Source organism: Columba livia, chromosome 1 (assembly GCF_036013475.1).
Source record: "Columba livia isolate bColLiv1 breed racing homer chromosome 1, bColLiv1.pat.W.v2, whole genome shotgun sequence".
NCBI lineage: Eukaryota > Metazoa > Chordata > Aves > Columbiformes > Columbidae > Columba > Columba livia.
The window spans coordinates 558,483-584,210 of NC_088602.1; the positions used below are offsets into that span (position 1 = coordinate 558,483).

The window sequence follows — 25,728 nt, forward strand, 5'->3', positions numbered from 1 at the left end:
TCTGCCTGACTGCTCTCCAGCCACTCTGTGCCCAGCCTGGAGCGCTGCAGGGGGTTGTGGCCAAAGTGCAGCACCCGGCACTGGGCCTTGTTGCACTTCATCCCATTGGAATCGGAATTCACATCTGGAAAGATGCAGCATCCTGAAAATAGAGAGCTGGCATTGCCAAGCTCAGGGACCTGTGTTTGGAAGGCTGCACGTCAAAGGATGAGGAAGAGTTCAAACTGCTGCAAGGGTGATAAACACAACAGGGGATGGGCAACAACATCTTGATTAAACAAACTGAGTTAGGGGGTTGGTCAGTAATGAGCAAGTCGGCTGCACACGCCCATGTGTGTGGACTCGTTTCTCGAGCCCTGAGACCGACACGCCAGGGATTCCTCTCAGCAAACTTATAAATGCTTCCAGCACTGAAAGCTCAGGGTCAGAGCAGCCAGGGGCATTCCTGGTGGCAGCAGGGCTGGCAGCGTCGCTCCTGCTGGGGCGGGAGAGGCAGGTATGGCTGCTCATTGAGCTGGATGAACCTGCAGCAGCAAGCCAGGTAGGTCATCCATCTGTGTGGGGATTTCAAATAGAAGCAGCAAAGAGGATATTGTGCTTTCATATTTTATTCGTAAATATAATATATGTATGTATTAAAAGAGAGGAAAAAATAATAAAAAAGAAGAAAATAGTCTGGAAAAGGCCTCATGACTATCTCTACTCCCATCTTTCTTGACCATATTCTCTACAAACAAACAAACATCGTGAGATTTGGAAAAACTTTTAGGCAACTGTGGCTTTTTGCAACAGAAAATTCTCAGACCAGCTTGCACATGGTCATCTCAGAGCATTTGATCTACAACTGAATAAATTTAAGGACAAACTTTACCTGCAGGCACATCGCTTTATTCTCCTGCGTTCTGTTTGCTTTCAGGAATGGGAAGGGGATGGGAGGAGCAGGGAGGGAATGTGTGGGTTTGGTTTCTGAAGGTGTTTCTGCAGTCACACCCTGGACCACCCTCAGAAGCCTTTCAGAAGAGATGTGAACAAACCCCGATTCCATCTGGCTGCTTTGCCCATAAAAGGGGCTGTATCAGGGTCATCCCCAATAGATTTTTGTCCTGTTTGGTCTTCTGTGAAAACAAAGCATTGTCTCCTTGGGCACTGCAGCTTTATTTTCATCAGCACATTGCTGGCTTTGCCATTGGAGACATTTTCTTTAAGCCTAGACAGAATTTCTCCTACTCCTTCAGGGCTTCAGACCCCTGACTTTCCTTTCACAGGACACGTAGGACAGACTTTTCCTTTCCCCTTCACTGCAGCCTTTAACATGCTTCAAGGCTTTTCTCAAGACCGTACCCCAGGTGAGTCAGTCACCTCAGCTCTCCAGCTTAATTTCGTCCTCATTCTGAACTCCCTCCAGTTTGCCCTTATTTTCCATAAAGTGCCCACCACAAGGCACATCATTCTGAAGATCTTCCCACTCAGTCCTTTGCTCCTGCCCTTCATGTTCATCCTACCTGAGTATGTTCCACCAAACAAGCAATTCTGAGAGTATCGTTAGCTCAAAACTTCACTTCGATCCGCGAATGTGTTTTATAAAAGAAGAGAAAGAGCAGCAGTCAGGTTGGCCTGGGAAGATCTACCTTTGATAATGTGGTGCTTTCTGGACATGTCACACTCTGCCTGCAAGGTCCTGCTGGAAAACATGAACTGGTTTGGTTGACAGATATGCTGCAGCCCTGGGAAACAGAAACTCCAATGCTTCTCTTTCCCGAGGGGAAGATGTGAAAGTGATATGGGCAACTGGACCGAAAAATCGTGGGAGTATTTAAACCACAAATAGAGCAGAGCTCTTCAAAGACTGGTCTTGGGGAAACACTTGAGCGTCATCAGAGGCCCCTTGGTGAGACCTTGTCCGTACCTCTGGCCAAGCATGGCCAAGAAAGCTGCTCTAAAGGAAGGTGTAGAGAGGAAAAGTGCTTGTGGACCAGGAGCAGAGCTCTGGCCTTGTGAGAAGGGACAAAGAGCAGAGAGGAGTTTGCACAGCCAGTGTCAGGCTGGGGGGAGGGTTGTGTGGTTCTGTGGATGTGCTGGGGTGAAAATGCCAGGGAGGAAAAAGCATCATCAGATTCAGCTTCAGAGGTGACAGACAGAAACTGGATGGGAACAAATGGAGAGAGGAAAGTGGAGGTAATTTCCCAGCTGTTGGAGCAGGGTGGAGGGTTGGAACTGTCTTCAGCAGAGGCACGAAGCCAAAGTACCCCAGGGTGCTGACTGTTGGTTCTCCTGGGTAAGATGAGCTGTCACACCTGAAGCAACAGGCACTCAGCTTGGTGATCCAGAAAGTGCTTTTCAGCTCAATCTTCCTAGATCCAGAGCAAGAAAAGGGGAAACTTAGACAGGAAATCAAATAGTCGGTGCTAATGGAAGGGTTAAAAATTCTCCTGCAGGTCTGAAGTAAAACTTCCATCACCTGAGGTTTAATTATTTCCATGGTGGCTGGTAAAGGAAGGTCAAGGATTTGACTAACTCTTCTTTGCCTGTTTTGATTTAGGAGCTATGGGATGTCAAATGATGCCAGCGAATGTCAGTCATGCAAAAGGGAAGGGATGATTTCACGAAAGGTTCCACTAGTTTGTCAAACTCCTTGGTAAAAGATGAGGAAGAAATTGTTGCCCTGAGGGTGGTGAGAGCCTGGCCCAGGCTGGCCAGAGAGGTGGTGGATGAACCATCCCTGGAGACATCCCAGGCCAGGCTGGACGGGGCTCTGAGCACCCTGAGCTGCTGAAGATGTCCCTGCTCATGGCAGGGGGCGAACCAGGGAAACAGGGAATGTCCTTCAACCCAAATGATTCTATAATTCTATGGTATGGATGCTAATCTTTTGCACAGAAGAGGGTAGATGGGTTTCCGAGGTGTGGTTAACAAAAACGGAGAAACTACATCAAGCTCAGGAAGTCCCTGAGCTTCAAATTGCTGGAAGCTGGGGAGGCACCCAGGAGAGGTATTGTGCTGTGTTTTCCTCTCTCATGTTCTCTCCTCAGGGTCTGCTTTTGCTGCTGGGTGTAGGATCTGAGGCTGGATGGACCTGTGATGTGAGCCAGGGGATGGCTGTCCTTTTGCACCTGGGCTCTCCTCGCTCAGGCTCCTGCAGTGACCAGCATGTCCAGCTCGTTTCCCACCAACACCTCACTGTTGGAGCTGCACCTGATGGGCATCCCAGGGCTGCAGTACCTGCACCTCTGGATCTCCATCCCCTTCTGCATCATGTACCTCGTCACACTGGTCGGGAACTGCACGATCCTGTATGTAATAAAGGCTGATCCCAGCCTGCATCTGCCCATGTTCCTCTTCCTCTCCATGCTGGCTGTCATTGACCTGGTGATGTCCACCTCCATCACCCCCAAGATGCTGGGCATCTTCTGGTTTCACTCCACCACTATCAGCCTGGGTGCCTGTCTTACCCAGATGTACTTTGTTCACGCTTTCTCTGCAATGGAGTCAGGGGTGCTGGTGGCAATGGCCTTTGACCGCTACATGGCCATTTGTCACCCACTGCAGTATCTGTCCATCCTGACCAGTCCCGTTGTGGTTGTCATTGGCTTGGCCACCTTGCTCAGGGCTGTAGTTTTCATGACCCCTCTCACCTTCCAGATTCGCTGCCTTCCCCTGTGCGGCCCGGCCATCGTGGGCCACTCGTACTGCGAGCACATGGCCGTGCTCAGACTGTCCTGCGAGGACGCTGCCTTCAGCAGCACCTACAGCCTCTCCATCTCCACCTGCGTGGTCAGCTTCGACTCACTGCTCATCGCCATCTCATATGTGCTCATCCTCCGGGCCGTGCTCGGCCTCTCCTCCCCACAGGCCCGCAAGAAGGCCTTTGGTACCTGCGTCTCACACTTCTGCATCATGGCCCTCTACTACATCCCTGGGCTGCTCTCCATGTACATGGAGAGATACCACCAGGAGCTCCCACCCCACATTCAGGTCCTGCTGGCTGATCTCTACCTACTCATCCCACCAGCATTCAACCCCCTGATCTATGGCATCAGGACAAAGCAGATTCGTGATGGAGCACACAGGGTGATCTCCCGGAGGAGACCCATGGCAGGAGGGATTGGGTCTGGCCTTCAGGGACCAAGGCTAGGGCTCATGAAGACAAAGTCCATTCCCTAAGATAGCCAAATCTTGTGCTGGAATTTGGTGTGGCTCTCAGTGTATGTTCAGAGCTGCAGGTGCCCCAGGAAATGTTGGCACCCACTGAATCCAGGTCAGCACCAAGGGCTTCGGCTGGTTGTTCTGCCCATCCCTAGTGTGAGGCAGTGGCGTTGGCACAGCATCTCTGGCTGATCCAGCTCCCTCAGATCTCCCAACAAAAATACCTTTGCAGCCACGACCTGGACTTGTTCTGACAAAATGACCTACTGCAGCTGAACCACGGAAAACAGCTGTTTCATCAACACATCATTCTGTGTGCAGCAGAGCTGTGCCAAGAGGTGTAAGGGACATGGGGTCTCAGGACCACAGGGTAACTCTGACTGCAAGGGACCTCAAGAGGTCTCTAGTCCAACCTCCTGCCCAAAGCAGGGTCACCTACGAGCCCAGACCAGGTCGCTACTTCCTGAGGAGTGGCTGCATGTGGCCTGCTGATGGGAAGCAGAGAATGAAGCTTGTGCTTTGCTTTGCTTCCCCACACAGTCTTTGATTTTGCTTTATTAAACTGCCTCTATCCTGACCCATGAGTTGTTGGCTGCTTTTGTTTTGGTTTCTTTTGTTTTCCATCTTATTTTCTCCCACCCATCCTGCTGAGGAGGGGAGTTACAGAGCAGCTTGGTGGGCACCTGTAGTCCAGCCAAGGTCAACCCACCACAACAGTGTTGATAAACCAGGGATGTTTTAATTACTTGCACAGCCTCAAGGCCTTTTCTGCTCCTCCTGTTGCCCCAGCAGTGAGTAGCGTTGGGGTGCTCAGGGAGTTGTGGGGGGACACAGCTGGGACACCTGACCCCAGCTGACCAAAGGCTCCAGATCAAAACAATGAACACTGTGACATGTGTGAGGTGACAAGCTCCAAAGTGTGTGAGAGGCATGGGAGACCTCCCTTGGGAAGAGGGTCTTTTTTGGGTGTATTTAGACTTCCTGATCTGCCACTGAGGCACATCGACCACTCAGAGAAGTGAACTTCAAGCAAAACGACCTAAATATAAGGGTTTTTCTTGAAAACATGCTCCCTGCCCACAGTCTCACACTGTGTCCCTGCCACAGAATCCCAGAATGTGAGGGGTTGAAGGGCCCTGGAAAGCTCATCCAGTGCAATCCCCCCATGGAGCAGGAACACCCAGATGAGGTTACACAGGAACATGTCCAGGCGGGTTGGAATGTCTGCAGAGAAGGAGACTCCACAACCCCCTGGGCAGCCTGGGCCAGGCTCTGCCACCCTCACCGGGAACAAGTTTCTTCTCAAATTGAAGTGGAACCTCCTGTGTTCCAGTTTGCACCCATTGCCCCTTGTCCTGTCCCTGGTTGTCACCAGAAGAGCCTGGCTCCATCCTCCTGACACTCCCCCTTTCCATATTGATCCCCAGGAATGAGTCCCCCCTCAGTCTCCTCTTGTCCAGCTCCAGAGACCCAGCTCCCTCAGCCTTTCCTCACACGGGAGATGCTCCACTCCCTCCAGCATCTTGGTGGCTGCGCTGGACTCTCTCCAGCAGTTCCCTGTCCTGCTGGAACTGAGGGGCCACAACTGGACACAATATTCCAGGTGTGGTCTCCCCAGGGCAGAGCAGAGGGGCAGGAGAACCTCTCTGACCTACTGACCACCCCCTTCTAACCCACCCCAGGTACCATTGGCTTCCTGGCCACAAGGGCCCAGTGCTGGCTCATGGTCACCCTGCTGTCCCCAGGACCCCCAGGTCCCTTTGCCCTACGCTGCTCTCAAACAGGTTGTTCCCCAACTTAGACTGGAACCTGGGCACGTGGCCTGACTACTAAAGATATTCCCTATGCTCAGCAGGACATGGTGCTGGAGAGAAGAAATTGCACCATTGGAGTAGATGTCATGGGACAGAACGGCTGACATGGTGACCACTGAGGGACGCATTGGAGGCTGCATCTCCATCTCAGAGTGTGCACACATTCCTCCGGGACAAAGCGATTGCAGAGCTGGAGACAGGACATGGGCTGAGGAGAAAGGGCAAGGAATTCCTCTTAGGGCAAGGAATGCAGAACAAAATCCCCATATTAGGAAAACCTCCCCTTTCTGACATAATCTCTAGGAATATCACTCCCTGCACATCACATCTTCATTCTCTCCACCATGTCACATGTCCCTCATTGCTGAGTCCTTGTGCTGAGCAAATCTGGTGCTGTTCTTTCCTATCAAGATTTTTATTTGATGGGAGGGTTGGGGCACTGGAAGTGGAGACAGAAGAGACAGGACAGGGCAGAAGAGGGTCTCGGTGGGACAGAGCTGGGATGGAGGATCTCTGGGGCAGTTCCACCTGTCCCTTCAGTGCTGTGCTTGGCCTGACACACACCAGTCATCACCATAAAATAAGTGTACCTGCTTGCCTTACAGCAGGTAGGATAACTTCACATGTATGACAGAATAACTGTCAAGCTCCACTTCAGAATGGTGTTCCTCTTGTATTGCACTTCTGCTCACACATAGGTTCCCACCTGCACTTCCCCCAGAATCTTTTGTGGAAAATAAGATGAAAAATTAGGGAAAATTAGGGATTTATTCCCTAATTAGCTGGCATTGTACTAATGACCCTTAAAGGCAGACCTTGGAGCTGCTAGAGGTTTGGTATCGCATGTGGTTTCCTCATGCATGATCAGTTCCTCAGCATTGCTCCTCACCTATGTACCGCATGGTGCAGCCGGGGCTGAGGACCCTCTGTGAGATCCCACCTCTCTGCATGGGTTCTCAAATTCCTTTTGGGGACTCAACAGATGTGAGAGCTTGCTGTGATGGTTCTGAGTGGAGAGAAGGGTGGAAATCCAGAGTTTCCAAACCATCCTGCTCTCTCTGGCAAGACCAAAGGGGTTTTTCTCTACTTTTTAGTTTACATGTTGTGCATTGGTCTCATGGGCACCCGGCACGCTCTGGAGACCACGGTGCTCCCGAGACCACAACAGTATGACACTCCAAGGGAGAGCTAATGAAAGAAGCTGAAGCAGTCTTGAAAATTGCCATCTCCTCACAGGACAGACAACCCAATCTCTGCCTCCTCCATCTGCTGTCCCTCGGGGGACAGGACGGATGAATACCCTGGCACTGCACTTAGAGATGCGCAGGGGTGTTCTGCTGCAGCCTCCCAGGTGACAGTCCTGCAAGGAACAGAGATGTCTCGCTGTCTGACAGTGCTTGTCCTTCTCGGCAGAGCGGGATGAGGAGCCTTTGCTCAGGCTGCAAAGCTCATCCCTGCGCTATTTCCATCTCCCAGGCCCAGCAGCCCCAGTGACCAGGGTTCTTCAGCACTGCTGCAATACTGAAAACAATATTGCAACAAGCACTGGCTATGGAAAAGAGCTTCTGGAAGCAGATCTACTCGTGCCTCGGATGTTGGCACCTGGGGACATGTCTCTGGACTCAGACACATGTAAGTGCCTGGAGGGAGGTGTCCACATATGATTGTGTGCATGAGTGCTTGGTGTCTAAGCACTGAGCACAGCCCATGGAGATCCAGCCCCTGCAGTCAGCACATCCTGGAGAGCAACCCAGCTCATCCCAGGGCAGACCCTCACATTTAGGGAGCCAGTTACCTGAGCTTTTACCTGACTGCCAGAGGGTCTCTGATCCTTGGGGTGTCATTCCACTGCCCCTTACCTGGATGTCTACAGCCACTGGAGATGCCTCCAGGTACCCAAGGCATCCACGTGGGAGATGCAGACCACCACATGGAGGGGGTTGGTCTCTTCTCCTGAGTAGCAAGTGACAGGACGAGAAGAAACAGCCTCAAATTGTGCCGGGGGGGTTGAGATTGAATATTGGGAACAATTTCTTCCCCAAAGGGCTGTGGGGCATTGGAACAGGCTGCCCAGGGCAGTGCTGGAGTCACCAGCCCTGGAGGGTTGAACGGATGGACATGAGGTTCTCAGGACATGGGGCAGTGCCAGGGGTAGGGGCATGGTTGGACTTGACGATCTTCTCCAACCTAAGTTGGACTTGATGATCTTGAGAGTCTCTTCCAACCAAAATGACTCTGTGATTCTACCATGCAGGGTTTGCAGGAACTGCACCCTGCTGGGTGTAAGGGAATTAGAGGCCGAGTGGGACACACCAGGGGTCTCTGATGCCTCTAGGCAGCTGAACCAAACCCGGGTCTTTGCAGGGGGACCCTCATGTAAACCCTGAGATCTGGTGTGTTAGACTGGGTTTTGCAGCACCCCACGTTTTCTGCTCCACAGCAGGGTCTGGTCTGGAAGGCTGGTCCATGTCCCTGGCATCATGTGGATCTGCTCGGGAGCATGGGCGGGTGAAAGCAGCTGTGGGTTAACCCCGCTGCTCAATCTGGAGTCACACCTGGCTCCTGCAAGCCGCTGGTTATCGGAATGCAGAGGGTCAGCGCCAGGCAATTGAGTGCAGTGATTGAAAATGAATTTTCATCCCACTTTAACCTCTAAAATGTCCCAATTCGCACTTAGACCAGAAGGTAAGTGCTTCTGTCCTGATCGGTCTTTCCAGCCACCAGCTCTTGCAGCAACCCCACACCTGGGGCAAATCAATAGTTCAGATGGAGGCTTCAAAACCTACTGAAATCTGATTTTTATTTTTAAACTTCAAGTGCTGTGTTTCCTTAGTTGCCTACCAGTATCTTGTTTATTTCTATTCTGAACTTGTCTAGCTTCTGTTTCTCACTGCTCCCATACTAAGCATGTCTAATGATCAATTTTAGTCTAAATAATCCTGTAGCAGGGCTGTACACAGGTGAATTTTCACCTCAGTTCACTGAACTTCCTCAGTTCAGCATCCTCACAGCTGAACTGAGGGAGTGGGTCTGGATGAGCGGGTGGTGAGGTGACTGTGAACTGGCTGAAGGGAAGAAGCCAGAGAGTCGTGGTCAATGGGCAGAGTCCAGCTGAGGCCTGGATCTAGTGCAGTGCCTCAGGGGGCAGTGCTGGGGCCGGTGTTATTCAATATATTCATCAATGATTTGGACGAGGGAATAGAGTGACTGTCAGCAAGTTTGCTGGTGACACCAAGCTGGGAGGAGTGGTGACACGCCAGAGGCTGTGCTGCCATCAGAGACCTGGACAGGCTGGAGAGTTCGGCGGGGAGAAATTTAATGGAATAGAACAAGGGCAAGTGTAGAGTCTTGAATCTGGGCAGGAACAACCCCAGGTTCCAGTGTAAGTTGGGGAATGAGCTGTTGGAGAGCAGTGTAGGGGAAAGGGACCTGGGGGTCCTGGGGACAGCAGGGTGACCATGAGCCAGCACTGGGCCCTTGTGGCCAGGAAGCCAGTGGTACCTGGGGTGGGTTAGAAGGGGGTGGTCAGTAGGTCAGAGAGGTTCTCCTGCCCCTCTGCTCTGCCCTGGGGAGACCACACCTGGAATATTGTGTCCAGTTGTGGCCCCTCAGTTCCAGCAGGACAGGGAACTGCTGGAGAGAGTCCAGTGCAGCCACCAAGATGCTGGAGGGAGTGGAGCATCTCCCGTGTGAGGAAAGGCTGAGGGAGCTGGGGCTCTTTAGCTTGGAGGAGACTGAGGGTTGACCTTATTAATGTTTACAAATATACAAAGGGTGAGTGTCAGGAGGATGGAGCCAGGCTCTTCTCGGTGACAAACAATGGTAGGACAAGGGGTAATGGGTTTAAGCTGGAACATAAAAGGTTCCACTGAAAGAGGAGAAGAAACTTGTTCCTGGTGAGGGTGACAGAGCCTGGCCCAGGCTGCCCAGGGAGGTTGTGGAGTCTCCTTCTGTGCAGACATTCCAACCCGCCTGGACACCTTCCTGTGTAACCTCATCTGGGTGTTCCTGCTCTGTGGGGGCATGTGCACTGGATGAGCTTTCCAGGTCCCTTCCAATCCCTAGCATTCTATGACTCTATGTTGTCACTAGCACGGGTGTTGTCAGGCACAATTCACCCCACAACTTGTTGCTTGCTAAAAAGCTACCAGTGGGTGATCATCCAGGCCATTTCTGTCAACAGGCGGGGACCTGGTGTGGTCATCACCTGCCTGGTCTGTGCCACCGTGTGGGCAGGAGCAGCAGAATCAAAGCTTTGGCACAAATGAATGTGTAGATCCTGCCCCCCATGCCCAGGTTCTTCTTCGTGCCTCTCCAGGATTGTTCTCTGGAGTTTCTGTACTACCTTAAAGCTTCTCCTGCAAGAATAAAACCTCAGAAAATAATATTTTCCTCTGAATATTGCTTAGTTTTGCGGGCTTGCCTCATGGGTAAATGACAGAATGAAGATAGAGCAACAAAAGGCAATTTCGTGATCACATTTATGTCCCAGAGCACTTTCCCAGACCACTTTCTGCCCTATAAATTTGTAGGAACTTCTTGTATTTGGCCCATGGCAGAGAAGCCAGGGCTGCTTAGGCAAACGCGCTGTCCGAGGGAAGCTGGATGCTGACCTTTCTCTCTCGTCTTGCAGATTATTTCCAGATGTCAGCTGAGCAGTGGTGAGGAACCAACAAAGAAACAAGCCTTTCACGAGCAATGGACTGTAAAAGTTCCTTGGTTATCCTCGAAAGATGAACTTTTCACTTGATAGGAACTTTTAAGCCATAACAGCCCCGTTTATTCAGCATTTCTGATCCATTTCCCTGCCTTGTCACTCCCATCTCGCACATCCTAATAACAATATGGATTCGTGATCTGGCTCTTGCACTGATGCAGAGTCCCCATCTTATCCCCCTTAGTTCTGGACATCTCAGGGCTTGAAACTGGGCCCCTTTTTCTACGCACAAAAGCAAGATTCTCCTGCATGGCTTCTGATCCCTTCAGCCACCCCAACAGCAGCTCCTCCTCTTTCATCCTTGTGGGTGTCCCCAGCCTGGAAGCGTTCCCCACCTGCCTGGGCATCCTCTTCTGCTCAAGCTATATCATCGCCTTGGTAGGAAATGGTCTAGTTTTGCTTGTCATCGGGCTGGACAACTCCCTGCGTGAACCTGTCCATTGCTTCCTGGGCATGCTGGCTGTCATCGATGTGGTGATGGTGACATCCATCATCCCCAAGATGCTAAGTGTGTTCTGGCTGAACTCTAAGGAGATTGGCTACGTGGCCTGCTTTGTTCAGATGTTCCTTGTTCACTCCACAACAGCAGAGGAGTCGGGAGTGCTCCTGGCCATGGCCATTGACCGCTACATTGCAATTTGTCACCCCCTCAGGTACCAAGCTATCTTGACTCGCCAAACAATTGCCCAAATTGGCCTGGCCATTGTGGTGAGAGCTCTGCTTTTCATGGTCCCCTTGGCAGGGATGATGACAAACCTCCCCTATTGCCGCTCCCGCGTGGTTCCCCACTCGTACTGTGAGCACATGGCGGTGGCCAAGCTGGCGTGCGTGGACCCCAGACCCAACAGGCTTTACAGCGTGGCTGGGTCCTCTCTTATCGTGGGGATGGACGTGGCTTTCATCGCTGTGTCCTATGGGATGATCCTCAAAACTGTCCTGGGGAAGAGATCATGCAGGAAGGCCCTGAGGACCTGCGGGTGTCACATCTGCACGATGCTGCTGTACTACGTCCCTGGGATCGTCTCCATCTACGCGCAGCAGTTCAGCAGCGGCATCCCTGTGCATGCACAGGTTCTGCTGGCGGACGTCTACCTGATCCTCCCCGCCATGCTGAACCCCGTTGTTTACAGCATAAGGACCAAGCAGATCTGTCAGGCGGTGCTCAAAATGCTGTTTTCCAGGAAGGTTCATGCCTGGCTCCACAGTCAATGTTTTTTCCAGGTGTACGCATAAAGACAGCACCAATTTCTTTCCTATGGTGGACAGAAGCGATGTGGGGGGGGAGGACTCAGTGGCTGAACTGACCACGTGAGACCCTACTCTGTGACAAGACTTCTTGGGACTGGGATCGTCAGCAAATATGAGAGTCCTGTTTCCTTTCCTCCTTTCCAGGTGATACAGAGAAGTAAGCAACCACTTCTCTGAGATGTTCCCAATGCCGTGAACATCCCTGTGGTAATTTAAGGCAAAATTTCAGGTCTCCGGGTACATATGTATAAATACACAGATTCTGTTCCCAATGAGGAAATTCATTACGTGCTTTCTTCTTCAGTTACTGCTGGACTGTCAGGGCTGGCAATGGGAGAGTGTCATCCATTGCAGGTGCTGTAGACACAGAGGGTGTCCTCTCTGGGCCTCTCTTGCACAAAAGACTGATGCTCGCTGAGCACAGACCAGCTTTTCTGGGTTTCTGGGTGATGATGCAAATGGAGAGTCTTCAAAACCAAGCTCTTCAAGGCATTCTATCCATCCAACAGTTCACACCAGCTGGGTGACGAAAACAGAGTGGGGAGATGCACAGTGGTGTTCATCACTGTATCTGTGTGTCCACACCTCGTAGTGGTGGAACTACACACTGAATCTGCTAGGGGATGCCTACCAGTTCTGTGTCTGCTTGTTGTAATGACCCCAAGCACCTGAATAGCTAAATGCAGCATGCCTGGGAGGCCTGAAGGTCACAGGTCTATGCGTGCCACAGGTCTATGTCCTGAGCCCAGTCAACTCTTGCTGCTGGTAGACACGCTGCATCCCAGACCTCTCTGAGCCCTCTCTGAGCCAACGAGCTTTGTCCAACCAAGATTCATAGGCTCTGTCCAGGGCTTGCAGCACCCAGCCATGCTGAGACTTCCCTGGGTGCAAGAGCCCTTCTGTTCTGGAAGCTGGGATCCATCTGACAATGACCCAGACTGGTCAGGTCCCTCAGCAATGACAGGTTTTATCTGGAAACTGAAGGCACAAGGAGCCGTTCTGAGGCTCTACAGCTTGGCACCAGTAGATAGAAAGTCCAGCTCTGACCCGGGATGGGAGATACTCTGCAGGCATGATTTTGAACTGGTACTGGAGACTTGCTGGGAAAGGTAGAATTTCAGTGAACGTGAATCATAGCATCATAGAATAGTTTGGGTGGGAAGGGGCTTTCCCAGCTCCCCAGTGTCCCCCCTGCCATGAGCAGGGACATCTTCAGCAGCTCAGGTTGCTCAGAGCCCTGTCCAGCCTGGCCTGGGATGTCTCCAGGGATGGGGCATCCACCGTGAAGACACATATCAACAGTACCAAGACCAACAAGTGATGTCCCCAAACCTTCCCTTTCTTCAGTCCCAAGAGGTTCAGCAGGTTCAGGGGTTCACCCACCCACAAGGGTTCCTGCTCCTCAGACATAGAGGATGCTCCAATGACAGAGGGATGCTCTGCACCCACTCTGCATGGACGCTCTTCCTGAGGTCACACTGGAGTCTTCACAGACTCAATAACACTGGAACTACAAAGAATCAATGTCTGGGGACAAAAGCAGCAAGCTGGTGAACGTTTGCCTGGGGTGCTTTGCCAGGGTTATGTGATTGCTGCTGTTTGTTGTGTGAGTGAGGAGATAAAGAGAATCCAGTAGAGGTGAATATCTGGGTCTCACAGGTGATCATGGTCTTCTGCGGGGTAGGGGGAGTTTCATCCAGAGAGAGAAGACACAACCTCCGTTGAGTTTGAGGATGCAGGAGAAGCAGAGGGATGGAGAACAGTCAGCCTCACCTCCATCCCTGGGAAACTGATGGAACGACTTATCCTTGGTGCCATCTCAAGGCACCTCAGGGTTCAGTACTGGGGCCAGTATTATTCAATATATTAATCAACGATTTGGACGAGGGAATAGAGTGACTGTCAGCAAGTTTGCTGGTGACACTGGAAGCTGTGCTGCCATCAGAGACCTGGACAGGCTGGAGAGCTGGGCAGGGAGAAATGTAATGAAATAGAACAAGGGCAAGTGTAGAGTCTTGAATCTGGGCAGAACAACCCCAGGTTCCAGTCTAAGTTGGGGAACAACCTGTTTGAGAGCAGTGTAGGGGAAAGGGACCTGGGGGTCCTAGGGACAGCAGGGTGACCATGAGCCAGCACTGGGCCCTTGTGGCCAGGAAGCCAATGGTACCTGGGGTGGATTAGAAGGGGGTGGTCAGTAGGTCAGAGAGGTTCTCCTGCCCCTCTGCTCTGCCCTGGGGAGACCACACCTGGAATATTGTGTCCAGTTGTGGCCCCTCAGTTCCAGCAGGACAGGGAACTGCTGGAGAGAGTCCAGCGCAGCCACCAAGATGCTGGAGGGAGTGGAGCATCTCCCGTGTGAGGAAAGGCTGAGGGAGCTGGGGCTCTGGAGCTGGACAAGAGGAGACTGAGGGGGGACTCATTCCTGGGGATCAATATGGAACGGGGGAGTGTCAGGAGGATGGAGCCAGGCTCTTCTGGTGACAACCAGTGACAGGACAAGGGGCAATGGGTACAAACTGGAACACAGAGGTTCCATTTAAATTTGAGAAGCAACTTGTTGGGGGTGAGGGTGGCAGAGCCTGGACCAGGCTGCCCAGGGGGTTGTGGAGTCTCCTTCTCTGCAGACATTCCAACCCGCCTGGACACCTTCCTGTGTAACCTCATCTGGGTGTTCCTGCTCCATGGGGGAATTGCACTGGATGAGCTTTCCAGGGCCCTTCCAACCCCTGACGTTCTGGGACTCTGTGATTGAGTTGGGGAACTGCCTTAATTAACACAAGGATTCAGAAGGAAAGCTCACAGAGATGGCACATGTCCTCCAACAGCAAAGGAGTGGGACAACCCTCATCCTCCTCAGACACATTCAGGGCAGAGCTCCATGTGGTCACCACCATGTCCCTCAACTCATAGCAATAAAAGGGGCAGGTGCAGCCTAGTTCCTCTGACCTATTTCAGATATCAGCTTTAGACTGGGTAAATACCACCCCAAAATCACTGTTTGTCTCTGTGGATGTGATGGCAATCTGGAGGACCAGCTCCAGCCGTAGACCGACACCATGTCCACAACTGCCGCCTGTGTCTGTTCAGATGAATCCCACTCAAAAAGTTCTCTTTAGTCTTCGCTTTTACAATAATTTAAAAATTAAACTCAGTGAAACACATTCGATTTCAAAACCAGTTTGAATGTGTCATTCCCCACATCAAAAATATTTTAGCCTGTCTTTGCGGTGCTTTTCTGACATTCTGCCCCGCTCTTCCTTGACATCTTGAAAAGAACAGTTGACAGAATGTTTCTGCTATCCTGAATCTGCCTGTCTTGCCATGCTGAATTTGCATATTTTCGCCTGTGAGGGCCTGGGGAAGGGCTCTGGGGGCACGAGGGCAGCTCATGCCGTGGCATGGCCCTTCGCACTGAGACCCAGGAGAGACGTCCAGCTCCTCATTCAGCAGAGCCAGAAATGGAACTGCACTTGCATTGCACATTGAACTGCACTTAAAAGGGGCCCATACGAAAGATGGGGACAGACTGTTGAGCAGGGCCTGTTGTGACAGGACAAGGGGTGATGGTTTTAAACTAAAAGAGGGAGATTCAGGCCAGACATGAGGAAGAAATTGTTGCCCTGAGGGTGGTGAGAGCCTGGCCCAGGTTGGCCAGAGAGGTGGTGGATGAACCATCCCTGGAGACATCCCAGGCCAGGCTGGACGGGGCTCTGAGCAACCTGAGCTGCTGAAGATGTCCCTGCTCATGGCAGGGGGGGCACTGGATAAGCTTGGAAGGTCCTTCAGCCCAAACCACCTGTGATTCTATGCAGAAACACAAATGCCTTTCATTCTGCTGGAGACAACCTGCACGGCCTGTTCCTGTCTTGGTCATCTCCAAGCACCTGCCGTTTGTGAAAGAACTTAGATGAGCAAGAATTGATTGTGGCTGAGGCTGTTAGCATCCAGCCCCTCACTGAGGTTATTGCCTGGAGACGACTCGTGCTCTTGGGAATCTTCATCCAGGGGAGACTCCCGGCGGCGTTGCCTGGGGTGATTTATGCACAGCTCTGTTCTCCAACACAGGAGATGCGTCTTTCTCATTGTGAGCATACCCAAGGGTAGAAGGTGTCTGCAGGCAGAGAGCAAGGTGGGTAGCTCGGCTGGGGAGGACTGGCACGAGCAGGGGCACGGCAGGATGCTGCAGGTACCTGAGGACGGGAGGCTGGTGGGACTCCAGCGTCTGACCCACATGCGTTCACCACGTGAATCAGTCAGGAAAAAGGCAGTTGCTTGGAATCTTTTTTTTAAGTAGTTTTTCAAAATTTTAAAGTTTCTTATGAAATGAAACTGCAGGCCAAACACTGCAGAATTCTGGGGTTTTTTAAGTGTTTTTTGGTTTTTTTAGGTAAAAATAGGACTTGAGTTTAAAAAAGTGAAAAATAAATACCAAACCTTCTAACCAAAACAAAATATTGCTGCCAAAGAGTCAAATTGTTTCTGTTTGTATAAACTAACCAATAATTAGCTAAATATACATTTTTCTGTTAAAAAAAAACCCTAAATTTTCAACCACGGGTACTGTTCTGTATCCCTTGTGTGTAACAGCAGGTATCTCAATAGCAATCCATGGTCATGCAGCCGGGGGTTCTGCCAACAGGCAGAATTTGGTGAAATGGGCTGGAAAGGAGCAGAGGAAACGGCCTCAAGTTGCGCCAGGGGAGGTTGAGGTTGGATGTGGGAACAATTTCTTCCCCAAAGGGCTGTGGGGCATTGGAACAGGCTGCCCAGGGCAGTGCTGGAGTCAGCAGCCCTGGAGGGCTGGACAGACGGACAGGAGGTTCTCAGGACACGGGGCAGGGACAGGGCCGGGGAACAGTTGGACTCGATGAACTTGAGGGTTTCTTAAAACCAAAATGATTCGACTCGCCTTTGTGTCCCAACCCAAAATAGCCTTTTTTTAATGTCCATGGGGAAGTGTGTTTGCAGGATGCAGAGTGTTGTGGTGGGAAATGCCCAATGGCACCAAGGTGTGCATGATGAGAAGGAAAAGGTGCAAGGGCCGAGGTGGGGAGAGCTCAGTCTGGAAGGTATGACAAAGCTGATATAAAATGTCACAGGAAAGCGCAGGGACCGTCCCTTCAATCAAAGCGTTCTGCATCCAGCACTAATGAACGATGAGGAGTAAGGAGGAATTAAACCACAAGAAAAATAAAAGCTGGTGGTGCCTAGGAACTGGAGGTGCTGATCTAAATGCATTTCAGCCTGCGGTACTGATTTTTCATTAAAATTTAATTTTCCCAAAGCCGACAGAACTTAAAAGCAGATGGAATTTAGAAAAGGAAACTGCAGAGGAAGCCGAGAGATGTTTTGAACAAGTTCAGTTAATGGCCAAGAAAAGCAAATGGAGCACTGAGAGCTGCAGCTAAAGCACCACGGACAAAGCGAGTTGGGGAGCTGGTCAGGATCTGATGGGAGGTAGGAGCTGCAGAGTAGGGAAATCACGTAAAAGCAGATGAAGGCATCTGCCCCTCCACACAGAGAAGAGGGGTCTCTGTCCACCTGAGAGAAGGGTGATCAGAGAAATTTGTTTTCTAATGTAATTTAATTGATTGGCGACTGGGAAGGATGTTAAACAGCCTCTGCTAAACAAGTGCAGCAGCAGCTCTGGGTAATTTGCACAATGGAAAAAGCATCTCTGAGTTGGGCAAGGGGGTTTTTGGCCTGTTCTGCCAAACTTTGACAAGCCCAGCGTGCTGCGGCGACAGCAGACGCTTCCTCAGGCCATTACTTTAGCAAGAACTATGATGATGTGATTAGCTGCAGATTGCTTAGCCTGACGTCAATGCCCAGCAGAACAGCCCAGAAGTTAACAGAAGATTTGGTCAATAAAGAATTAAAGGACTGGAATCAAATTGAATTATGGCAATCAGCGCGGCTTCGCAGGAAACGGCTCTTGTCAAACAAAACTGATCTCATTTTCTGATGAGATAGCAAGTTTAGTTAGTCAACGTGTGTGTGTGTTTGAGTACAGTACACAGAGTTATCTATAAGAAATGTCCCTCGCCGGGCTGCTGTCAGATGGGGAGATGACACTGTGCAACATCCGTGAAGCATCAGCAAAGTGGGTGAAGAACAGGATGATTAAGAGACCTCAAAACGAAGCTGTCAGACCCATCACCACCAAAAACCTCATGTTTCTGCAGGGATGCCGCAGTGGCTGGCTCTAGGTGAGAAGTTATTCTGCACAACTTTCATCAGTTTTCCCAAAATCCCTACAAATTGCATCTCAAATGCTGCTGGGGAAAGGCAAGTCATGGAGAGCAGTCTAGAGAGATGGGTGGTTCAAAGGAACTCCTGCAATGAGCTGAATACCAGGGTAAGGAGAGCTGGGCGGGTTTTTGGAGTGGGACACTGGAAAACAGGCTCTGGAAAACCACTGCAGCACATGGAGAGGGTGACACGGGGACCCAAGGGGCTTGTGCAGTTAGATAGTGGAGTGAGTAAGTGGACATGAGAAACTGGCAGTGCTCTGGGTCTTTAGTTTATCAAGAGTAACTCCGTGCTCATGGGAAGAACATACCCTCATGCAATGAAGGTTCTCTGCCATGAAGGGCTCTCTGGCCAAGCATGGGAAGGTGGAGGAGGATGCTGTGGGTGGGAGTAGAAGGACAAAGACAAATGGGAAGAAAAGCAGGTGGCTATAACTGTCAGGATGATTAGCACTTATCAAAGGCATCAGGAGATGGAGGCTCTCCATCTCTGGATGCCCACACCTTATTTCTTCCAGGAAAGCATGCTTGAGCAAATCTTATGTCATTGGGCTCCAGAGAGGAAAAAGTGGGTGTAAATCCACCGTCTGTGACAGGACAGCATCCTGCACTGGTTTGGCCTCCAGTCTCATGGATGGGTGAGTGTGGAGGAGGGGCCAACAGCATTTTAATCGTGCCCTCCTTGTCTGCAGCTAGTGGCTGTCGATGATGCTCGTGTCCTCATTGTGTCGAGTGACAACTCAGAGCACCATTTTTCTGTCCAGTTTCACCATGGACATGTTGTCCAGATGCAGTTTCTGCGTGAACCAAAGTGCCAAAAGGCTGGAACTTGTGTGACTGAGATGGGCATAGGGAGGGAGGACCTGCAGCAAGTCCTTAAGTCCTGCCATTGCCGTGCTCGTGAAGGGTGGGTAGAACAGCCTGGGGTCATTATGCCCCACTTCTTCCCACTGATAGCAGCAATAGTGGCTGGAAGCCATGACAAGGCAGGACACCGTGGTGGCAACCTTTAGCCAGAAGATACAGCAGAAGTTAGATGTAAATCAGAGGGGCTGGAAGGCGAAACGGGGGAAGGTTTCCCTATGTGAGCAGTAGGACAGCCAGGACTCTCCATTGATGTGTCCTCTGGAATGTGCTGAGCACAGCACCAGGGTAAAAGCCTGGCTGTAGACAACAGGTTCTGAAGTTTTTCCACAAATAAATACAACAAGATTGTGTGATGCTTGAAAACATAGAGTCATAGAATAGAATCATTTGGGTTGGAAGAGACCCTCAAGATCATCGAGTCCAACTGTTCCCCCGTCCCTGCCCCATGTCCTGAGAACCTCCTGTCCGTCTGTCCAACCCTCCAGGGCTGGTGACTCCAGCACTGCCCTGGGCAGCCTGTTCCAATGCCCCACAGCCCTTTGGGGAAGAAATTGTTCCCACATCCAACCTCAACCTCCCCTGGCGCAACTTGAGGCCGTTTCCTCTGCTCCTGGCGCTTGTTCCTGGGGAGCAGAGCCCGACCCCCCTGGCTCCAAGCTCCTTTCAGGCAGTTCAGAGATCAGAAGGTCTCCCCTCAGCTCCTGTTCTCCAGCTGAACCCCCAGGTCCCTCAGCCGCTCCATCACACTTGTGCTCCAGCCCCTCACCAGCCTTGTTGTCCTCCAGCAGTGTGCACAGTTTTATGATCAAACACGTGGCAGCAAAATCCCAACGTTTCTGTCACTGTTACAGGGAACTGAAGTTGGGAACAAAGATGTGACTTGACCCACTGTGCCATGTCAACCTCCAACCAATCCAACACCAACCCTTTGCCTTTTCTCCTGACGGGAATCCCTGGCCTGGAAGCTCTCCATGTGTGGATTTCTATCCCGTTCTGCTTCACATACATCATGACCTTGCTAGGAAATAGCATGGTCCTTCTCGCTGTGAGGCTGGACAAAAGCCTCCATGAGCCTATGTACTATTTCATTTCCATGTTGGCTGTCATCGACCTCATCTTCTCAACTGCTGTGGTTCCCAAAATGCTGGCTGTATTCTGGTTGGGTTCAAGAGAGATTGGGTTTCAGGCCTGCTTCATCCAGATATTCTTCATCCACACGTTCACCGCAGTGGAGTCAGGGGTGCTCCTGGCAATGTCCTTTGACCGCTACACAGCCATCTGCAACCCCCTGAGGTACACCACCATCCTCACAAGCTCGAGGACCATCCAGATAGGACTGCTGTCGCTGGCCAGGGGAGTTGGTGTCATGATACCTTTAATGTGTCTCCTCACTGGCTTACCCTACTGCAAAACCAGAGTCATCCCTCATTCCTACTGTGAGCACATGGCCGTGGTGGAGCTGGCCTGTGCCGACCCGTCTGTCAGCGATCTTTACAGCCTCACCGTGGCAACGCTCTTGGTGGGGACAGACTCTGTCTTCATCACCTTCTCCTATGGTATGATCCTCAGGTCCGTGATACGGCTGCCATCCCAGGAGGCTCGTCTGAAGACCCTCAGGACCTGCGGGTCCCACATCTCCATCATCCTGGTGTTTTACATAGGTGGCCTACTCTCCATGTACCTCCAGATGTTCCCATTTGGCTTGGCACCTCACGTCCAAGTCCTGGTGGCTGATTTCTATTTGACGGTCCCTCCCATGCTCAACCCCCTCATTTACGGCATAAAGATGAAGCAGATCCAGGTAGGGATCTTCAAACTGTTGAGGCAGTTGGCAGGACTCAGTTTTCACAAGCTGACAAAGACAGGTCAGATGCCGAGAGAGGGAGAAACAGCCAAAAAATAATTTAACCCACCCTAGAATAGATGTGAAGTTCAATGAATTATGTACCCAAAGTGTCCATCTCCATCCAGTCAGTTAAAAGGGAACTTAGACCAGATGTCTACTGCTGACATGGGCCAGTGCTGATGGGTGCTGGGCAACTGTGGCGGGTGCACTCGATCCCCCCAGCCAGACCAGCAGCAGATTGGTCCGGGCTCAAGAGGAGGGAAGGGCCTGAGCCGTAACCAGGCCAAGAGCTCCTTCCAGGAGACCCACAGGGAAGCAGAACGGCAACTGAACACCGGTGGCTTGTGGGCTGTCCTGGTTTTGTTATAAACAAGTTTCTCTCTTAGTGAACTTGCCTGTCAGCTAAAGCTTCTCATTAGCTGCATTTTCCTGAAAACCAGATACATGTTTTGGTAGACACAGCAATGGAATGCGAGGTCATTTATAAGGACGGATGGACATCTCGCGATAGGAGTGACGAGAAACAGGAGACCAAAAATTGGCCAACTGAAGTATTCCATCCCATTCATGTGATACTTCATATAAAAGTGGGAGATCACGAGGATCTTGTCCCTTTTCCTTATGGCCGACATTAGGAGAGGATCTGGCGAGTTGTCCCTGAGAACTGAGGCCAGTGAGAGACTGAATCCAGCTCCGGTTGGCTGCAGACTCCAGTCCAGGACTTCGGGTGCCGGCTCTGCAGTTGCTGGGAGTTTCAAGATTGGTTTTGTATGTTTTGTATTATTTTCTCTATTTTTATTGGTAGCATTAGTAAAACATCTTTAATATTTCCAACTCTCTTCTCACTGTCCTTCTGTCCCTCCCGATCGCCTGTCCATAGTGGGAGGGGGGGAGAGTGGGGGCTAAAGCGGGAGAGGGGGAAGAGAGGGGGTTAACAATACATCTGCCACGGTTTATTGTCACCTCGCAATCAAACCTTGACATGGGCGCAGGGAGTCCCATGCAATTTGACGACGAGTCAACCACTTCATTCTACAAATACACCAGCCTGGATGAGCCACTTTGAGCTCTCCCTGCTAAGTGAGTGAGCTGTGTGGCAATGGGTTTACTACTCACAGGTCAGTGGACGAGCCTAATTCAAGTTCCATATTAGTCATTTAGCTTAAGTAGATGCACACCAGATGTAATAGAGTATTTAGAGATATAAGGTTGTATGATTTTTAATATACTCTTTGATTCATGTTACTTAGTAGACTAGATCTGCTAAACTTTTAAGCTCGTATTTGCCAAAAGCAACTGCAGACTACACTAAACACCTGCAAGATGAAGTCTAGTGTGCATTTTGCTGGGAAAAATGGAACTGACTTGGAAAACAATGATCCAAGGCTAACACAGACACATTATAGACATTGCAAAGTGGGGCCTGTTTTGCACTTTGCCGAGAAGAAAGGATTTATCCAGACAAAACGGCACCTGCAAGGATAAGGACCAAAAACAGTGTCTAGAGCTGAACAAAACAAGGGCCCATGTGGAATCAAGGAAAAAGGGTCCAATGGGGAGCAAAGGACCTGGTGTTGAAATTTTGCTATTGGACTGATCTTGGTGTGAATGGTTTGTAGAGATATAAAAGTTTCTATTTTTCTGTGCTCGGTGGGACCTGAGGTGCATCAGCCAGAGAGGAGGGTTCGGTCACCGAGCACCATTGAGATGACACCACGGTGCTCGGTGCCTCAGGTCCCTCCGGAGGGGAGGAGAGGATGCTCCGACCCCTTCATTACTCACAAGGGATGGGAACATCTTCCCCCGTGTTTCCTCCGCCCATCCATGCAAGAGACGTTGGGTCCCCATTTCTAATCAGAAGTCAGACCCGTGTATCTGAGAATTATCGTGGCTGCGAAAATCACTCAGAAACCTGAAACAAAAGCTGTTTCCTATTCCTGACATCACCAGTGGTTACGTGTGCCAGGAACGATCACTCTGGGAAACAGAGTTACTTCATAATTCTGCCAAGAGTGAATGCAGATTTATCGCCCACTTTGGAGAGAGGGTGGTCTACTGAAGAAAGAAAATGAAAATGTTTCCTGTAAAATGTGATATATCCTTCCTTCCTTCCTTGACCATCCAAATCTCTCTCAAAACTGACACAAATCCTCAGAGTCCCACTGATACACATCAGCTGGCAAACTTGCACGTTAATCTTGGCTCTGAACGTGTAGGTTAGACCCAGCATTGCTGGTGATGGTGTTACACAACATGCTCCCAGTCATCAGCACCCCAAGAGATGCTTCTGCCTTCATGGAACGCTGGCAGAGATCAGTGCACGGCTCTGGAGATGTGATCTTTTCTGTCTCTGCTTCCTGCTTTCTGTATCAAGAACAGTGTGGTTTCTCCACAAATGAAAAATAATTTAAAAGTTTAAAATCTCAAATGTTCAGTTCCAACAGAAACCACGGGTGAGGTCTCATCCTGCCACCTCCACGTGCAGAAATGCCCAATGCCCAAAGCCTGTGCTGATGCCCACAGTTGTTCTCCAGTACTGGCAGGACTCTGAACTTCTCCTGGTTGAACTTCATGAGGCTCCTGCTGGCCCGTGTCTCCAGCCAGCTGAGGTCCCTCTGGACACCAGCACACCCACCAGCTGAGCCAGACACTCCTCCATGTACTTTATCAGTACACACATGGAAAGGTTGGTCCTGGCTGAGCAGATGTCATCCTGTTGTCCACCAGGGACCTGGGGATCCTGGTGGACAACAGGATGACCATGAGCCAGCACTGGGCCCTTGTGGCCAGGAAGGCCAATGGAATCCTGGGGTGGGTTAGAAGGGGGTGGTCAGTAGGTTAGAGAGGTTCTCCTGCCCCTCTGCTCTGCCCTGGGGAGACCACATCTGGAATATTGTGTCCAGTTGTGGCCCCTCAGTTCCAGCAGGACAGGGAACTGCTGGAGAGAGTCCAGCGCAGGGCAACAAAGATGCTGAAGGGAGTGGAGCATCTCCCGTGTGAGGAAAGGCTGAGGGAGCTGGGTCTCTTTAGTTTGGAGAAGAGGAGACTGAGGGGTGACCTTATTAATGTTTATAAATATATAAAGGGCGAGTGCCACGAGGATGGAGCCAGGCTCTTCTCGGAAAACAATGGTGGGACAAGGGGTAATGGGATCAAGCTGGAACACAAGAGGTTCCACTTCAATTTGAGAAGAAACTTCTTCTCAGTAAGGGTGGCAGAGCCTGGCCCAGGCTGCCCAGGGGGTTGTGGAGTCTCCTTCTGTGCAGACATTCCAACCCGCCTGGACACCTTCCTGTGTAACCTCATCTGGGTGTTCCTGCTCCATGGGGGGATTGCACTGGATGAGCTTTTCAGGTCCCTTCCAATCCCACACATACTGTGACACTGTGATACTGTGATGTCCCAGCAGTGGTGGTCAGACGTGCCCCCCATTGCCTCTGATTCCACTGAGAAAACTCCCAATCACTTGTCTGCGAGCAGGATGGGGTCTTGAGAAGTGAGGGATCTGCTCTGTCCCCACTGCAGATGTAAAACCAGCAGAAAAGCAGTGCTGGTGGTATAAATCTGAATGAGTTACAGGGTCCTGGCTGTTGGCAAGTTTGGGGAGCTGTGGTGGGCCCAGGTGGCCAAGAGGCCACCAGCATCCTGGTTGGTACCAGCACTGGGGTGGCCAGCAGGCCCAGGGCAGTGACTGTCCCTGTGCTGGGACCTGGGGAGGCCAAACCCAAACCCTGGGGGCAGTTTTGGCCCCTCATGCCAAGAAAGGCCTTGAGGTGCTGGAGCGAGTGGAGAGAAGGGAACGGAGCTGGTGAGGGGCTGGAGCACAAGTGTGATGGAGCGGCTGAGGGACCTGGGGGTTCAGCTGGAGAACAGGAGCTGAGGGGAGACCTTCTGATCTCTGAACTGCCTGAAAGGAGCTTGGAGCCAGGGGGGTCGGGCTCTGCTCCCCAGGAACAAGCGCCAGGAGCAGAGGAAACGGCCTCAAGTTGCGCCAGGGGAGGTTGAGGTTGGATGTGGGAACAATTTCTTCCCCAAAGGGCTGTGGGGCATTGGAACAGGCTGCCCAGGGCAGTGCTGGAGTCACCAGCCCTGGAGGGCTGGACAGACGGACATGAGGTTCTCAGGGACATAGGACTCCATGGTTCTGTGGTCTGCCCCAACACCATGCTAAGGTGCACAAGAGCCCCATTTGCAACTGGAATAGATTCTTTGGGCTGCCCTCACAAGGGCTGCATGGGCGGCTCAGTGCAGGGGATGGGCTGAATCCATCTCGGGCAGGGGTCTGGAGCTGGATCTCTCTTGCCTGCTCCGGTGGGCAGAGCCTGGGGCTGGAAAAGCCCACCCTGGGCTGCAGGGTCCCCTCTGCAGAGCCCCAAGCAGCCCGGGCATGGGGCTGTGATGTCGGGGAGCCTGGGCTGTCAGTGTCACTGGAGCTCTGCCCATGACACCGAGTTACTCCTGGCGTGTGATTTCTCACTTGCTCCTGGTCGTGGAGCTTCTCCCCTGGACCCAGGTCTGTCCAAGGAGCCCCAAGGAAAGAGGCACTGTGGCTTGTTTACCTGCAAACAGCAAGATGCATCACAACTGAGTAATTAGCCTCAGGACACTTCCAGCTATTAGCCACAGCTCACTTGCTAATTTTTAATCTCTCCTTGGGGTGCAGTGTCCAAAGCCAACGAGGGTTTAACCCTGCGAGCCCGGGCAGGGGCAGGAGCTCCCCGAGTGCAGCGGCAGCACACGGACTGTGGGATGGCAGGTGGACGAGCACGCACATGGCCAAGAAGGATCTTGATGAAAGCAAATTAAAAGGTTTCAGCCCTCAGTGTCCCGTGGGAGCGCAGC

At 51.4% G+C, this 25,728-nt stretch overlaps 3 protein-coding genes across 3 annotated transcripts; all 3 read left to right on the top strand.

The window, feature by feature from the left end:
* Positions 1-426: 426 nt before the first annotated feature.
* On the top strand, positions 427-4,725 carry LOC102092847 (olfactory receptor 52K2). Its single transcript, XM_065060752.1, has 2 exons — positions 427-541; positions 3,030-4,725. The coding sequence occupies exon 2, from the start codon at positions 3,148-3,150 to the stop codon at positions 4,159-4,161; it is 1,014 nt and encodes a 337-aa protein (XP_064916824.1). The 5' UTR covers positions 427-541; positions 3,030-3,147; the 3' UTR covers positions 4,162-4,725.
* Positions 4,726-10,923: 6,198 nt separating this feature from the next.
* On the top strand, positions 10,924-11,907 carry LOC102092660 (olfactory receptor 52I1). The gene has a single exon (XM_005507383.3). It carries the CDS (start codon positions 10,924-10,926, stop codon positions 11,905-11,907), a length of 984 nt encoding a protein of 327 aa, XP_005507440.2.
* An 8,028-nt stretch (positions 11,908-19,935) lies between these two features.
* On the top strand, positions 19,936-24,501 carry LOC102089504 (olfactory receptor 52K2). The gene is made up of 2 exons (XM_021294395.2): positions 19,936-20,841; positions 23,888-24,501. The coding sequence occupies exons 1-2, from the start codon at positions 19,936-19,938 to the stop codon at positions 24,266-24,268; spliced, it is 1,287 nt and encodes a 428-aa protein (XP_021150070.2). The 3' UTR covers positions 24,269-24,501.
* Positions 24,502-25,728: the final 1,227 nt, after the last annotated feature.